This window comes from Gallus gallus, chromosome 5 (genome assembly GCF_016699485.2).
Source record: "Gallus gallus isolate bGalGal1 chromosome 5, bGalGal1.mat.broiler.GRCg7b, whole genome shotgun sequence".
Taxonomy (NCBI): Eukaryota; Metazoa; Chordata; class Aves; order Galliformes; family Phasianidae; genus Gallus; species Gallus gallus.
In genome coordinates this window covers 58,628,451-58,644,122 of record NC_052536.1, presented here as the reverse complement: position 1 = coordinate 58,644,122, position 15,672 = coordinate 58,628,451, and the positions used below count along the sequence as shown (strand labels likewise).

Here is a 15,672-nt window from a genome sequence, read left to right as displayed (position 1 = left end):
CCAGGCTGCCCAGAGCCACATCCAGCCTGGCCTTGAATGCCTGCAGGGATGGGGCATCCACAGCCTCCTTGGGCAACCTGTTCAGTGCATCACCACCCTCTGGGGAAAAAATTCCTCCTCATATCCAACCTAAACCTCCCCTGTCTCAGTTTAAAGCCATTCCCCCTTGTCCTATCACTGTCCACCCTCACAAACAGCCGCTCCCCCTCCTGTTTATACGCTCCCTTCAAGTACTGGAAGGCCACAATGAGGTCTCCCCGGAGCCTTCTCTTCTCCGAGCTAAACAAGCCCAATTCTCTCTACCTTTCCTCACAGGAGAGGTGCTGCAGCCCTCTGACCATCTTAGTGGCCCTCCTCTGGACCCGCTCCAAGAGCTCTGCATCTGTCCTGTGCTGGGGGCCCCAGGCCTGGATGCAGAATATAGGAGATAAGCAGAAGGGTCACAGCATGGCGAGGCTCCCACACCGTCTTCCAGCTGTGGATGATTCACAGTGTGTCACAAATGGAGAAATTCAACAAAACTGAGGACCTGTGGGAGCCTGCAGCACTTCTGGTGAATGCCTGTAAGCAGTGCCACAGCCAAAGTGCTCCAAAGAGCTGCACCGGGGCAGTGTGCCTGTGTGCAAATTGCTCCTGTGCACGGGAGGTGTCTGTCTGAACGTCGGGTAGAAAAAGCACTGCAGAGAGAGAACTGCAAAAGGCAGAGGTTTTTATGGCGCCCGATGTAGTGCATGCAGTTTATACATACCGCAGTGTAGCATAATTAGAAGGAAGCACTTGGCCATACAACCTAGAGCAAAGGGAATCCCTTTCTCCAGGCATGTTTATATTGCTAATAGAAGTAGGGGATTATGTGGGACCAGAGTAAAACTGGGATGTGCTGATGGAGATACACGGCAGGAGATGATGAAGACTTCACTCCTTCCAGCCGTAGGACTGCCAGGCTGCTATAGAGCAGAACGCAGCACGTTTGGTGGTGGTGCTGGGGATGCATGCAGGTCCCACCAGGACAAAGGAGGGGAGCGGGGAATGCATTGGAGCCATCCGGCAGAGCAGTTCAGGACAGAAGAGCTGACGGTTGCGGGGCGTTTCATTCCAACAGACAGTGGTTAACAGATGTTGCTGTCAGCAAAGCACACGCTGTGCCAGCTGGCCTCATCCCAGGAATAGGATCGTAGAATGGTTTGGATTGGAACGGACCTTTAAGATCATCCAGCTCCAACCCAGTGCTGTAGGCAGGGACACCTCCCATTACACCAGGCTGCTCACAGCCCCATCCAGCCTGGCCTGCAGTGCTTCCAGGGAGGGGCACCCACAGCCTCTCTGGGCAGCCTGTGCCAGCACCTCACCACCCCCACAGTGAAGAATTTCTTCCTAATATCTGGTATAAATTTCCCCTCTTCCGGTTTAAAGCCATTTCCCCTCTTCCTGTCACTACCTGCCCTTATAAAAAGTCCTCCCCAGCTTTCCTGTAGGCCCCTTCAGGGTCCTGGAAGGCCGCTATAAGGTCTCCGCAGAGGCTTCTCTTCTCCAGGCTGAAGATCCCAATTTCTTCATCCCGAGCCCATAGGGGAGGTGCTCCAGCCCTCTTCCTTTGCATGAGGAAAGGCAAAGCGCAGCTCCAAGCACAGCTCTGCAGGTGCTCAGCTCCCTGCTGCCCCAGGGCACTGCACAGCACAGAGAGGTGCCGGTCACTGCTGGTGGTTTGTGTTTCTGCTGCTACAAATGGCTTCTGCCTGATGCATGGATCGAGTGATGGAAGATAAACCCTCAGATAGTCGAGAGTGGAGAAGGCAGAGGCAGCACTTGGCTGCCAGTGTGGGCACCCACAGGCAAGGTGGGTGGAAGGAAACCTCACTTTTCAGGTTCACATTTCTGACACAGAGGACAAATTTGCTCAGCAAGGACCTAACCGTGCTTGTGATCCTCCCAGTGCTTCTGGCCGAAGAGAAGAAGTAAGGAAGCATCAGCCCTGTGCACAGAGCTACCTGGGGCTCCCACGGGATCAGCACAGCTGCAGGCACAGCTGGGACCACAGCTCTGCTCCCAGCCCAGCAGTCCCTGCTGCAGGGTGCTGTGCTCAGCCCCAGACTGGGATGGAAGCACACCCCTGGGGGACCCGTGCTCAGATTTCCCTGCTTCCGATGTATTCTCTTCAAAATACGTTCAGTGCTCTCTGAAAAACAGCAGCCCGGAGCAATTCACAGCTGCAGTTCAAACTGAGGCAGAAAGGGGAGGAGGCCATGGGCTTTCTGCTCTGCTGATGGTGCTGACCCACATCAGCCTCATGTGTCCACCCTGTAGGATATTTCCTACCCTCAAAGCGTTAGGAACACAGATAGCACACCAAGCTCAGGGTTTCTTTCCATTCCAGCATACTTATTCAGTACAAAAGGAAGAGGTTTCACAGCACTGTCACAACTCAAGGAGCAGAAATCAGGTAGAGACGTAAAACCTGATTTGCACCTATATGTCTGAATCTGCTAATTGTGCCCGCTGGGAGCGGAGTCTTTTGAAGATAGTACTTCTTTGTACACACACGAAATAATACCTGAATATCTCAAATGTGGGCCTTATGTATAAAGTAAACATATGTTGATCAGTTAATTCCAGAATAATACACCATCTGCTATTTGACAACACTTCCCTCCGAGTGTAATGATTACTGAGGGGTGGAAGCAGAAAACCATTTCCTGTGAAATTTTGTTCACTTGCAGACATTTTGTGCAGTTAAGAATCCAGAAATACAAATCCTGAAAGAAATTAGCAGGAGATAATTTAGCCCAACCCGTGGCCCTGGGGAATCGTAGAGTCATAGAATGGCCTGGGTTGAAAAGGACCGCAATGCTCATCCAGGCCCAACCCCCCGCTTAGGTTGGTGGTGGGGTCGGGGTCCCCTCTCACCTCATCAAGTTCTGTTTGCCTCTGAGCCCCACACCAAGGCCTCTGCCTCGCCCATCAGATGGGATTCCATCCTTCCCTCCATGGCCTCGTGGAAGTCAGAGGGTTCCCCAGAGCACTCATTGTGATCTGTGGGATTCGGTGCCCACAGAGGGAATTTCTCAGACCGACACACGCATTTTCCTGTCTCACCCTTAGCTGGCTGCTCTGAAGCAGACAACAGAAGAGAGAACATCAAGATGAGATCAGTATCTGCACAAAGCAGCAATCCCCTCCTGCCCCACCTGCACCCACCTCACTGGGGTCAGCCAAGGGCCGCTCCTGGCTCTGGGGCATACTTGGGCTTCCCCACCTCAGGGTCACAGCTGAGGAGAAAGCAGGAGGCTGCCGAGCAGAAAGCAGTGCTGGCTGCTTCTCCAGGCAGTTACACGTGGAGCTGAGGAGAAGATTGATTCAAAACCTCAAAACAGGACCGCAGAACCACAGCATGGCAGAGGACGGAGCGCACCTCTGGGTCCCTCTGGCCCACTCTGCCCCAGCAGGAGCACCCAGAGCTGAGCCCGGGGCACCCCTCTGCTCCCTGTGCCAATGCTCCGGCACACACACACAGCTCATATTTTCAGTTATGATCTATAACACAGTTTAAATACTTCACAGCCAAGCAAACAATCTGTAGAACTCCTTCTGCTGACTTCAGATTTATCTGCATGGCACAGCTGCCCTGAGAAGAGGGGGAGTCCCCTTCTCTGGAGAGATGCAGACCCCCCTGGACACTTTCCTGTATCCTGCAGGTACACCTCCAGAGCATCAGTAGGCAGGGTTTGCAATGTGGGCCTTCTGACCAGAGATCAAAAGAGAAAATATCAGATTTTGAAGAGTGTGACACGACAAAATTGGGACTGAAGTGAATTAAGATGTTCGAGAGTGGACAGAACGCCCATTAATCACAGGCCCTGAAGGTGGCTGCAAATTAATAAGATGTCAGTATAACGTGTTGGGAATTTTAGATATTTTTTAACTCAGTTTACTTGTTTCCATAGCATGTCAGTGCTCTGATTTAACACACAGTGATCTGCATACAGAAATACATGAACGGTGCTTTTCTCCCAGTAATGATACTTTCCATGTCCCTTACGGTCATAAGTGCAGCTGAAGAAAGACTGGAATAATCACATTATACGTTACAGCCATTTAGTTGTGGAAATGGAGCATGAAATAAACACTTTAGTTCATTAGCCCCTGTAAGGCAGTGCGGTGTGAGCAATCACTGGTGATCCGTGCCCAACCTGTGCACTGTGTGTCACCAAAGCACGGAGCAGCCCAGGGACTCAGCCATCAAACACAGAGGCCTCTGCACGAGTCGGGGCAGTTGGGGTGCATGGCCTGCAGAGCTCCCTTCCAGCTCTGAGGATTCTGTGATTGATTCCAGTCCAACCCCCCTGCAATGCACAGAGACACCACAGCTGCATCAGGTTGCCCATGGCCTGGGCCAGCCTGGCCTTGGAAGTCTGCAGGGATGGAGCATTGCTGGGCAACCTGTGCCAGTGCCTCACCACCCTCACTGCAAAAGACTTTTTCCTTATATCACATCTAAATCTGCCCTCTTTGAGCTTTCTCCGTGACCAGAGAGAATCTCTCTCTGTTTTCAGGGTTGCCATTTGGAACATGGAGGTATCACCATCTTGACAGAGTCTGATCCAAAGGGCCATTAGAGCCAACACGAAGGCTTCCAGTGGCACCACAGCAGGCTCAGCTGCCCCAGGAGCCCTGGGAAGAAAGGGCAGCCACAAAGCCTACTGATTTTCAGGAGAATTGGCTGTACAGTGGTTATGAGATCCTCTGCCCTGAGCTCCTGGGGTCTGGGAATGGAGCCTCGGGTGCGAGTGCAGCCAGCCATGAGCCCTGGTGATGGTGACCTCGTGGGACGGGCACTTCTCCAGCACATGGGTGAGCAGGGGGAGTGCTGGCACACCCAGAGCAGGAGGACTGCAGTGGGCACACAGCAGCTCCTGCCCTGCTCACCCATGTGCTGGAGAAGCAGCCTGGTCCCCCTCTGCAAGAAGGAGATGATGCAAATTTCAGTGAAAGTCGAATTTAATGACGAAACGGGCACAAAAGAGTCTCACTCCATTAAAAGCTAATGGAGCAAAATCACCGTGCAACAAAGCAACTGATTTACCACAGCTGTCTGACCTTCCCCCCCTTCCAGAAGGTATTCCTTCCAGCCCCCTCCGCCTGCACTGTTGCAAGGTCCTGGCTGCTTGGAGCACAGCTGTGAGGGTCAGTGGTGTCACTGCAGGACCCGGCGGTGACAGCCGCAGTGCTCTGCCGTGGGCTCAGTGCTGCAGTGCTCTGCTGTGGGCTCAGTGCTGCAGTGGGCAGAGGTTTGGCTCCATTGGACCGCAGCAGCATCAGCACATCCCATCCCACCGCCCCGCTCTGCAGCTCCCGGTGTTGGATGGGGCAACGTGTGCCAACTCCGCTGCTTTGTTTTCTTTCCACAGACCAAAGGTTCGTGTTTCGTAACCATCTTTGTTTGTTTACCCTTCTTTTGCCATCTCTGCCCACCCGCTGCAGGGTGAGGGGCTGCTGGAGGGCTCTCCTGGCTCCAACGGGACAGAAAGCAGCAAAATGCCCACAGCGGTCCCTAACAAGGAGGTGGTTCGACCCAAAAGCCTTGTGATTTTCATAATGCCTCTTTGGAGCAGCAATCTGGCTGCAGTAAAGGGAACTGTGCTTTCCAGAGAGGAGCAGAAGGTCGTTGTAGGCCCTCCAGAACAAGAGGGTATCTCAGAATGTGCTCAGCAAATGCATGCTCATTGCCTACAGCTCCCCTCTGCGGCCCACAGCGCTCCGTCTGCTTGGAAAACAGCGGGATGGTGTGTGATGGAGAGGAGGAAATACACCTCCTGTGGTAATGTCATGCCACACCACGTGGAATGGAACTCCCGTGCCTGCGTTCTCCCAGAGCCTGTGCCTGCTGGAGTAGGAAATGACAAAAAGGAGGGGTCGGAAGGACTCATTGTGATGCTCTGCAGGCTCTCACCTTGTCTCCAGAAGCCAAGGTTGATGCGTCCCATGCCAAATTAAACCTAAGATGTATGCAGTAATGAAAAGGGCAGCATTCCATGAAAACCTCCACTTTTCAGTTAAAGAAGCCATGGTTTATTAGGTATGCAAGGCTCACAATGTCAGTGTAACTTTGCAAGTTAAGCTCTTCTCTTCAGCGCTCCAGGATCATGCCAGAAGACAGGGGACAGCTCAGGCTTCTATAGCTCGTTCCGTGGATGCGGGCAGCACAGGGCAGGGCAGGTGTGAGCTGAGCAGGGCACGTGCAGAGACACCCCGGGGCTGCAGGGCTTCCCACACCCACACACCCCATCAGCACACAGCCTGCAGGCTGCTGGGATCAGACTCACCGCAAACCATTTAGCGACGGAGGACACTCAGTCATCATTTCCCTTCGGAAAGGAAAACAAGATTGGAAATCTGCAAATGTGAGATCCAATATTCTTTCCGAGCCCAATCTACTTCCCTCTCTCTCAATTTTCTTTAAATCTGTTATGGGAGTCATTAGAAAGCGTTGAGTGCTCTCACAGTCCTAACAAACAAACTTAGGCCCGTTAAGGGCCGCCTGAAGCACAGCAGGAAATAGCAGAGATCTATCAGCACTCCGACACAGAGCAGATCTGCTCCCGGTAACAGCGGGGCTCTTCCCACAGCCTGCCCTGCAGAGCACACGTGCAGCTGTCTGCCTGGGGGGAGCCGGGGGTCTCCCCCATGTCCAGAACCCTGAGCTGCTGCAGCCCCGAGCCAGAGGTGCAGCGACGGCTTTGTGCCCACACAGCGGCCACCCAACATCTGGGAGCCCGTAGGGCAGCACTGCAGGCACAGGGCTGATCTGTCACCCATCACCCAGAATAAAGGGAGAGTCACAGAATCCTAGAATGGCCTGGGTTGCAAAGGCCCACAGTGCTCATCCAGTTCCAACCCCCTGCTATGTGCAGGGTCGCCAACCAGCAGCCCAGGCTGCCCAGAGCCACATCCAGCCTGGCCTTGAATGCCTGCAGGGATGGGGCATCCACAGCCTCCTTGGGCAACCTGTTCCAGTGCATTATCACGTCCTGGGTGAAAAACTTCCTCCTGATGTCACCCCATGTCACCCCACATCACCCAATGTCACTCTCTGGCACCCCATGTCACCCCATGTCACCCATATCACCCCGCAGCCCACTGCTGGCACAGTAGCCCCACTCTCCAGCAAGCAGTGTGTCCCCACGCACAGAGCTCAGCCACTCTTCCTGCTTCCACCACTGACACATTTCTCCTGGCTGCTCCAACACCTCATCAGCAGTGCTGATATTTATCTAACAGATTTAAAAACTATTCTAATTTTCGGGATTTTTTTCCTCCCTGGCAACTCGGCATGGATAAAAAACAACGAGCAGCTCTCATTCATCTCGTGCATTTCTGAACGTCACGGCAGCCACTGTCAGACAATGCAATCACGTTCCTCTCCTAGCATTTATTTGGCATGTTTCCTTGTCCCTGTGCAGGGCTGAGGACACACACAGAGGACGGTTCACAGTTTCATCAGTGCCGGATGCTGAAAGGACCCACAGAACCCAAAGCCCGGAGCACACCCAGCCCTTCTGGCGCTGCTCCCTGCACTCAGTGTAGGGCTGGCGTGGGGTAAATGGGTGGCAGCTCGCTTCTCCCAATTGCATGGGGCAGTGCGTACCTCAGAAGCTGCACTCCAGGTGGAACATGGGCTTATCACAGCCTAATCCCACAGACAGCAGATGTGAAGGTGCCTCCTGGCTGGTGGAGCTCGGTTGCACTCATCTGGGTTTAGCAGATGGGAGCAGTACGTGTTAAACACAGACACCTGCAGGGCCCAGCCCCATGCACTGCCTCAGCCCTGGGCAGCCACTGGGATCAGAGTGGGGATGAGCAGGCGCAGCTCACGGGGCCCGGATCACCTTCAGCTCAGCTGTTCATCTCACAGCTCTTCAGCTCCATGACGTTTATTTCTGACTTGTTTCATGGAGTGAAACACAGGAGTTTCATAGCAGACCTCTGCGTCCAGATTATCGACTGCATTAAGCCAGACGATGCTCCCAGCCAGAGCAGGTCTGACAATGGGATTCTGCACGGCTGGGTGTGGATTTTGGTGGTAAATGGGCATTTCTTTTTATATTCCCAAATTAAACCGTTTGCACGTTAACCTAAATGCAGGCGGCTGGCTCAAATGGGATGCAGCTCCTGCTGCAATGGCCCTGACCAACAGCTCTGCTCTGCACTGACCACGCAGTGCTGCCCTGCCCTGGGCTGCCCCCTGAGCCCCCGTCCATGCAGGTGGGGCACAGCGCATCACCCACGGGCACAGACCCACCCACCCTCAGCGCATGGCTCACCCTGGGCCCATCACACAGGGCAGATCCCCTCCGTGGGGCACACCGCTCCCACCCGCCGGGCCCCGCCTGCCTGCAGCCCTTTGTCTGAGACGAAGCCACGCGTGCAAGTTTATTAAGAAGTGTGCTTTATGGATTTAATTAAAGCGCAGCGGAGGAGGCCTCGCTAATCCTGTTGGCGCCGCACCGTATGGCAGTGTGGAAATCAATATCTTTGAGTTTGAATCTTTTATGATGGCAAACTGTTCAATATTAATGACGCACCGCGCAGTCAGCGTCACCACTTCTGTCCTTCCTGCAGGGAGTGTGCAGAGCGTCAGGAAAACCCCCTGCTCTGCGTGCTCCTGGTGGGCTGTTTGCTTCTGGGCTCAGGGAACAGACAGAACAGACGCGTCTGATGGCCTTCGGGTGGGGATCCCTGCTCTGTGCACCAACACTGCAAAGCCTGGGGCTGGGCGGAGGCTTCTGGGGTGAAAGCGCCCATTTTGGGGGTAAAAGTGCCCATTTGTTGGGTAAAAGTGCCCATTTTGGGGTGAAAATGCCCCTTTGGGGGGTGAAAGTGCCCATTTTGGGGTGAAAGTGCCCATTTGTTGGGTGAAAGTGCCTGTTTGTTGGGTGAAAATGCCCATTTTGGGGAGTGAAAGTGCCCATTTGTTGGGTGAAAATGCCCATTTGCTGGGTGAACGTGCCCATTTGGAGGTGAAAGTGCCCATTTTCTGCCAGTCTCCAGGCTCCTCTCTGAGCGGTTTGGCTGAGCTGAGGGGGCAGAGGAAAGGCCCCAGATGCCCTGAAATCAAAGCGCCACAGAGCTGTGGTTCCCAACCCCCCATGGGATCCCTGTGTGCTGGGCGGGCAGCCCCGGCTGCCAGAGGATGCTGGAGCTGTTCCACCCCTGTTCCCAATATACACAGTTCTTAACCACGTTTCTGCTCTGGGAATGTCAGGTTACACTGCACAAAATGAATTGCGAGCGCAGCGTTTGTAATTACATTTTGGAGAGATGGGAGTTTATTAATATACATGATCCTGTAAACCTGGCTGCCACGGAAAGGGGGAAGGGACCGAAGTGTTTCTGATCACATCCAGAGGAACACAGGGTCATCACAGCCTGAGGGTAGGTGGGCCCTACAGAGGGACAAGGACAGGCTGACCGATGTGCTGAGGCCAATGGGATGAGGCTCAACACACCGAGTGCCGGGTCCTGCACTTTGGTCACACCAACCCCACTCAGTGCTGCAGGCGTGGGGCAGAGGGGCTGGGAGCCGTGCTGAGGAAAAGGCCCTGGGGGTGGTGGGCAACAGCTGCTGGATGTGAGCTGTGAATGGAGCTGGGAGGGCTCTGGAGCACAGTACTGTGGGGAGCAGCTGAGGGAGTGGGATGAGTCAGTCTGGAGAAGAGGAGGCTCAGGGGGACCTCATTGCTCTCTCCAGCTCCCTGGCAGGAGGTGGTGGTGAGGTGTGGGTCAGCCTCTGCTCCTGAGTAACAGCAATAGCATGAGAGGTGATGGCCTCAAGTAGTGCCAGGGGAGGGTCAGGTTGGATATGAGAAAACATTTCTTCACCAGATGAGCAGTGCTGCAGTGGCACAGCTGCCCAGGAGTGGTGGGGTCACCTGGAGGTGTTCCAGAATGTGGAGATGTGGCACTGAGGGATGTGGGCAGTGGGCACGGTGGGGTGGGCTGGGGTTGGGGATATTAGAGGTCATTTCCAACTGGAATGCTTCTATGCTCCTATGAATCCCAACCTGCCGCTAAAATACGCTCGCAGCTGGATGCTGGGGAGGATACTGAGCCTTCCAGCACTTCCAGCACTCCTGGGAGGACACACGGCTTCATTTCTCTGGACTTTTGCAAATGTCACAAACCCCCCCAACACAGCATAACCCACCAGTGTGACGTGCACCCAGCACAGCCGTGGGGACACATCCCATGCCCCAGTGGGTGACTGTCCCTCAGACAGGGGCACACATTTCCCTGAGCTGCTCACCCTGGGCGATGGCCCCCAGGCACGGTGTGACCCCACCCGGTACGCTCCATGCTCCTCCTAAGGGAACTGAAGGCCAGGGAGAGGATCCGTGCAGGCAGCAGATTTTCTGGAGGAGTAAAGAATCAGTTGTTCTTTAGAAGTCATTCAAAACTTCAGGAGAAGAAAAGCCCAATATCTGCAATGAGTCCTGCCAGGAGCGGCTGTTTTCCCTACTTTTGTCCCAACCTTCTTTGGAACCCATCGCCCCCTCCCTCCACATGAGACCCCCGGCCGCCCCCTCGGCGTTTTGCAGTCAGAACCGCCACCCGACGGCAATGCAGGCCGAGCCCGGGCCCGGCGTGTGAGCGGTGGGACGGCGGGGCCCCCCGGGCTGCCGCTGCTGCGGGTCTCCGCGTCACCAATTAAGGCACGGCTCATTAAGCGCTCCCGTCTGCGCGTAGGGATCGTTGCGAATCCTCGCGACGCCGCAGCCGACCGCGCGCTTCGCATCTTCCCGCGAGTACAGCCGCCCCGAGCGACGGAGAATCCTCTCCCCAACGCCCTCGGAAGGAGCCGCGCTCCGCCGCCCGCACCCCGAACCGCACTGCCGCTCTCTGCCCGGAGTGCCCCTCCCGGCGCCCCGCAGCCCTCCGCCCGCTCCGCTCGGACGGCCCATCCCGGCTCCCGGCCGCAGCGCGAGCACCGCTGAGCGCCCGAATTTCACCCCCCGGAGCTCCGTTCGGCGGTGACGCGGAGCGGCAGAGCTTTGCTACCACCTGCCGGGCGCCCGGGCTCGTTCTCAGCGCCCCGAAGCGCTCGGAGCCGCGGGCGGGGCGGAGGGACTCTACCCGCAGCGCCCGGCGGAACCTCCGCTCTCCGACGCGGCTCTCCCCGCGGCCCCCGCCCGTCCCCGCGGCCCCCGTTCCTCCTCCCCCTCCCCCGGGGCCGCTCGGGGCCGCAGCTGCCGCAGCCGTACGGCTCCGCGCCTCCTTCCCTCCCCGCTCCTTCAGCGCGACGAACCACGGGGGAACCGAGATGCCGCGCGGTGGGATCTCCCCAGAGACAGACACAGAACGACGGAACGGCCGGAGTCGGACGGGGGACCCTTAAAGGCCATCTTTCCCTCTGCCCGCGGCTCTCGGGCCGCCCTCGGCTCCACCACGCGCTCCGACCCCCGGCGTTCCCCGCCCCGCGCGGCGGTGTCGCAGAGCTCCGCGTGCCGCCCGCGGCGCTTCGGCCCCGTGCAGCAGAGGGACCCACGGCCGGATCGCGGCGCAGGGGCTGCCGCGCGGCTCCAGCCGTCCCCGCGCACGGGCCGAGGCCGCACCCGCGAGGCGATCCCCGCCCCGGGCGCAGCTCCATCCCGGGCACCGCACGGCGTCACGCCGCCCCCAGCGGATCCCCGCGGGCGCCCATTCCCGTGGCGACGCGCCGCCGCCCGCGTGGGAACGACTGCAAGCGAAGCCGGCGGTGCGGAGCCCGTGTGAGCAGCCCGCAATTGTGCCCCGCGGCCGCCCCGCACCGCGAGCCCTCCCTCCCGGCGCCGCCCCGCACCCCGTGCCCTCCCCCCCCCCCCCCGCGGTGCCCCCCGGGGCCGCCCGTGCCGCGCGGCGCCGCCGTTCAGCGCAACCTCGGCAGCTTCATCCTTTAGCGATGACCTTTTGATAGTCAGTTAAGCCGACAGAAACAGCATTTGTAATTAATCTATTTCCGTAAGATTAGCGCGTCAAATGCCACGGGGATGCGTGTAAGATCCCTGCAGAGCTTAACATCCTTTCCTCCGCACCGGATTAAGCAGCGGCAGCGGCTGCGGTGCGCTCGGAGTCCCCTTCTCTCCACGGCCGGCACTGCGCCTCCGAGCCAGCCCCGCTTCTTGAGCAACTGGGGGGTGAATTCCACAAATTAGGTTAATTTTCCTTTTATTTTTTCATTCTGCAGAAGAAAATAAGGTTTCTATCATCAGATTCGTGACAAAAGGGCACGGGAGCATCTCAGTGAGGGGCACAGGAGTGCACAAACGCGTGGGCAGACGGATGTGTAGGCACACATACACGGAATCGTAGCCACGCGGGCACACAGCGACGCTGTGGGTGCCCCTCCCTGGAAGCACTCCAGGCCAGGCTGGATGGCGCTGTGAGCAGCCTGGTCTGGAGGGAGGTGTCGCTGCCTGTAGCAGGGGGTTGGAACGGGATGGTCTTAAGGCTCCCTTCCAACCCAAAGCATCGTATGATTCCACACGGCCACACACGCAGAGCCCTCCTCTGCCCACCCCCAGCCGGCAGCCCTGGGCACGGCACAGCGGGCACTCCTGAGCTCCTGGGGCAGCAGCAGAGCCCGGCTCTCAGCTCTCCCATCTCCCACATCCCCGTTTCTGCTGCTGTGACCACGGGGAGCATCAACATTTTTTTTCTCACACTTTCTCACTCTCTTTCTCTTTTTCCTCTCGGAAATGCAGGATGACACTCTGTGATAAGGTCTGTCACTTTGTGTTAAGCCAACTGGATCTTGTTCATCCCACAGTAATCCTAATGCAGATGGCAGGGGATGTTCCTGGGAGAAGAGGAGCCACTGGCAGGAAGGAAGGACCAGGAACCAGGCACTGATATGCGTGGTATCTCCACAGCATCCCCACGGGTCTATTGGCACAGCACTGAGTGTGCTTCCCTCAGACCTGCAGCCTAATCCTTGGGTGGTTCTGCGTGGAGCCAGGAATTGGACTCAGTAATCCTTATGGGTCCCATCCAAGGTGGGATACTCTGTGATTCTGGGATGTGCTGTGTCCCAGCTTGGGGCTGCTTCTGTGCTAGCTGTGGGCATGTCCCAGAGTGCTTGGGTTGGAGGGACTGCAGCAACAAAAGCAGGACTGAAGGCTCTGGAGACAGCAAGGAGAGAACCTCGGCTTTGTTTCCTAGCTGGGTATCAGCCTGAATGGAATGAGCTTAATCTGAATATCTGCAAACCCTTTGGGAAATTTGTGCTAAATTTATAAAACAGTATTATCTCCAGCTCTCTAAATTCATCTGCACAAGTGAGTAAAGTGCTTTTTCATTTAGGACAACTCAAGGTTTAAAATAAATAGCGTGGCAGAGAGAACTTGACAGTAGGTTCTGTAAGCACCTGTGTGTCCCTGGGTCCAGAATTGGGCTCACAGGACCCCGTGGGGATGCACTGAGAGCCGCAGTGCTGGGGTTGGGATGCTGCTGTGCAGCCCTGCAATGGGAGCAGCAGAGGGGGGACACGGCAGCAGGGCTGCAAACATCCTGGCTTTGGTCAGGGCAGCAGCTGCAGCCTTCTGAGAGAGAGACCCCGTGTCTGGGGTATGGACAGGCTTAGGAGGGTGTGCCTGTGTGCACCAAATGAGGTCCAATGAGGCCAAGTGCAACGTGCTGCTCTTGGGTTTGAGCTTCGGGGTCCCTTCCAACCCAACCACACTGTGACCCCGTGATCTCCTGCAACTTGTCTGCCTTGCACGCTGTGCGGCAGCTGCCAGGGCATTCACCCCATGTGCTTTGCCAAGGGCCTGAGATGGAAAAATAAGGCAAAAATCAGCGTCATCCCACGGAAATGGTAAGCTGAAGGCAGCGGAGGTGACTGCTGCACGGGGCAGCCATCCTGCACCAGGGGATAGAATGGGCTGTCCCTGCCTCTCCCTGCAGCCCCACAGCCCTGCAGGGCAGTGCAGCCCTCTGGGGGTGGGAGAGCTCCTGCCCTCCCCAGAGCCTTCACCTCCTGCAGTGCATTGCTGGGCTCAGTGCACATTTGGGGCCTGCAAGCACAGCAGGAGATACACGTTCAGATGGGGAGCTCCTCATCCTGCATTGTTCTCTGAGCATTAAGGGACTGGGCAATGGAAATCCATGTCCACAGCACAATTAAATACCCGCTGCATCCCAGCATTTATAGCGGGCTCAGCAAATCTCCGGAGCCCAGAGGTCTGGGGACTGAAATACGGATCCAAATTTGCAGCCCGAAGCTGTTAGCATTTGAGTTTCATCTCCAATTAAGCAAAGCACTCAGGCGTGCCCTTACCTCTAGCTCTTGAGTAACACCGCCGTCCTTCAGCAAAGCAATATCATTTCTCTGCTTTTAAATGCACAGGACCTGAATTTCCAACAGCATGGCCTCAGAACGGACAGCTGTGTGCCTGGTGACATGAACTCACCGCCACGCAGGGCACAGCTCTCAGGAGCACAGCAGGCAGAAGGCAGCAGCAGCACAGCTCGGTGTGCCACAGGAAGGGGCAGCTCTCATCAACACCCGGGGCAGCAGCTTCAAGCCCAGGCTCAGGGCTGGATGCCCAACCATCCACTTCATGTCCAGTTTGTTCTTTCATCACTTAAGTAAAGGGACAGAACCACTGCTGCCTCAGTAGATGGAAAATTTCAAGGCCAGGCTGGATGTGGCTCTGGGCAGCCTGGTCTGCTGGTTGGTGACCCTGCACACAGCAGGGGGTTGGAACTGGATGAGCATTGCGGTCCTTTGCAACCCAGGCCATTCTAGGATTCTGTGACAGTAGATATCCATCAGCAACAAGAAGTTCCAGTCAATAATTTAGCCTTAAAAAATAAGTCTTTGACTGAATGCTAGAGCTCCAAAGGAAGGAGAGATGCCCAGGGGACAGCAATCACAATACCGAGCTCACATCTGAGACTTCTTGCTCAAAACAGGACACTGTCCTCATGCTTGTGCTGCAGTGAAGCACCGAGCAGCTGGGGGAGCAACATGGTAAAAGCTGCTCTGGGTGTGAGAGAGTGGTGGACAGGGAGATCTTGCTGGGCCTCAGCGTCCCCATCGGCCACTAATTCACAGAATCACAGAATGGCCTGGGTTGCAAAGAACCACAATGCCCATCCCATTCCAACCCCCTGCTATGTGCAGGGTCGCCAACCAGCAGCCCAGGCTGCCCAGAGCCACATCCAGCCTGGCCTTGAATGCCTGCAGGGATGGGGCACCCACAGCCTCCTTGGGCAACCTGTTCAGTGCGTCACCACCCTCTGGGGGAAAAACTTCCTCCTCATCTCCAACCTAAACCTCCCCTGTCTCAGTTTAAAGCCATTCCCCCATCCTATCACAGTCCACCCTCATAAACAGTCTCCATTAGGTAAAACCATGTGTGTCAGCATTGAGATGAAGCCAGCAAAAATATAACTTGACCTCACATGCCAAGTCTTATTTCCCTTTCTCAGATGGAGAGCAGTACCTGCTGACACCTCATGCAGACCACCACACAAGGGCAGGTTACCACCAGAGCAGACCAAGAGCTGCCCAACTGCCAACTGACATTATTTGGCTGCAAAACCCTTTGGCTCCAACTGATGTTTCTGCACAGGCGCTGTGATGCTGAGCCTCCATCAGCAGGGGAAGCTGGCAGGGAGCTGCCCAGAGCACACTGC

The 15,672-nt window shown here is 56.3% G+C and overlaps 1 protein-coding gene across 1 annotated transcript; it reads right to left on the bottom strand.

Annotated features, from left to right (window-relative positions):
* Positions 1 to 6,049: 6,049 nt before the first annotated feature.
* On the bottom strand, positions 6,050 to 14,960 carry LOC112532565 (myosin heavy chain IB-like). The gene is made up of 4 exons (XM_040701179.1): positions 14,913 to 14,960; positions 11,300 to 11,924; positions 10,301 to 10,406; positions 6,050 to 6,362 (listed from the first exon to the last, which is right to left on the bottom strand). Exons 1-4 carry the CDS (start codon positions 14,958 to 14,960, stop codon positions 6,317 to 6,319), a joined length of 825 nt encoding a protein of 274 aa, XP_040557113.1. The 3' UTR covers positions 6,050 to 6,316.
* Between the last annotated feature and the right edge of the window lie 712 nt (positions 14,961 to 15,672).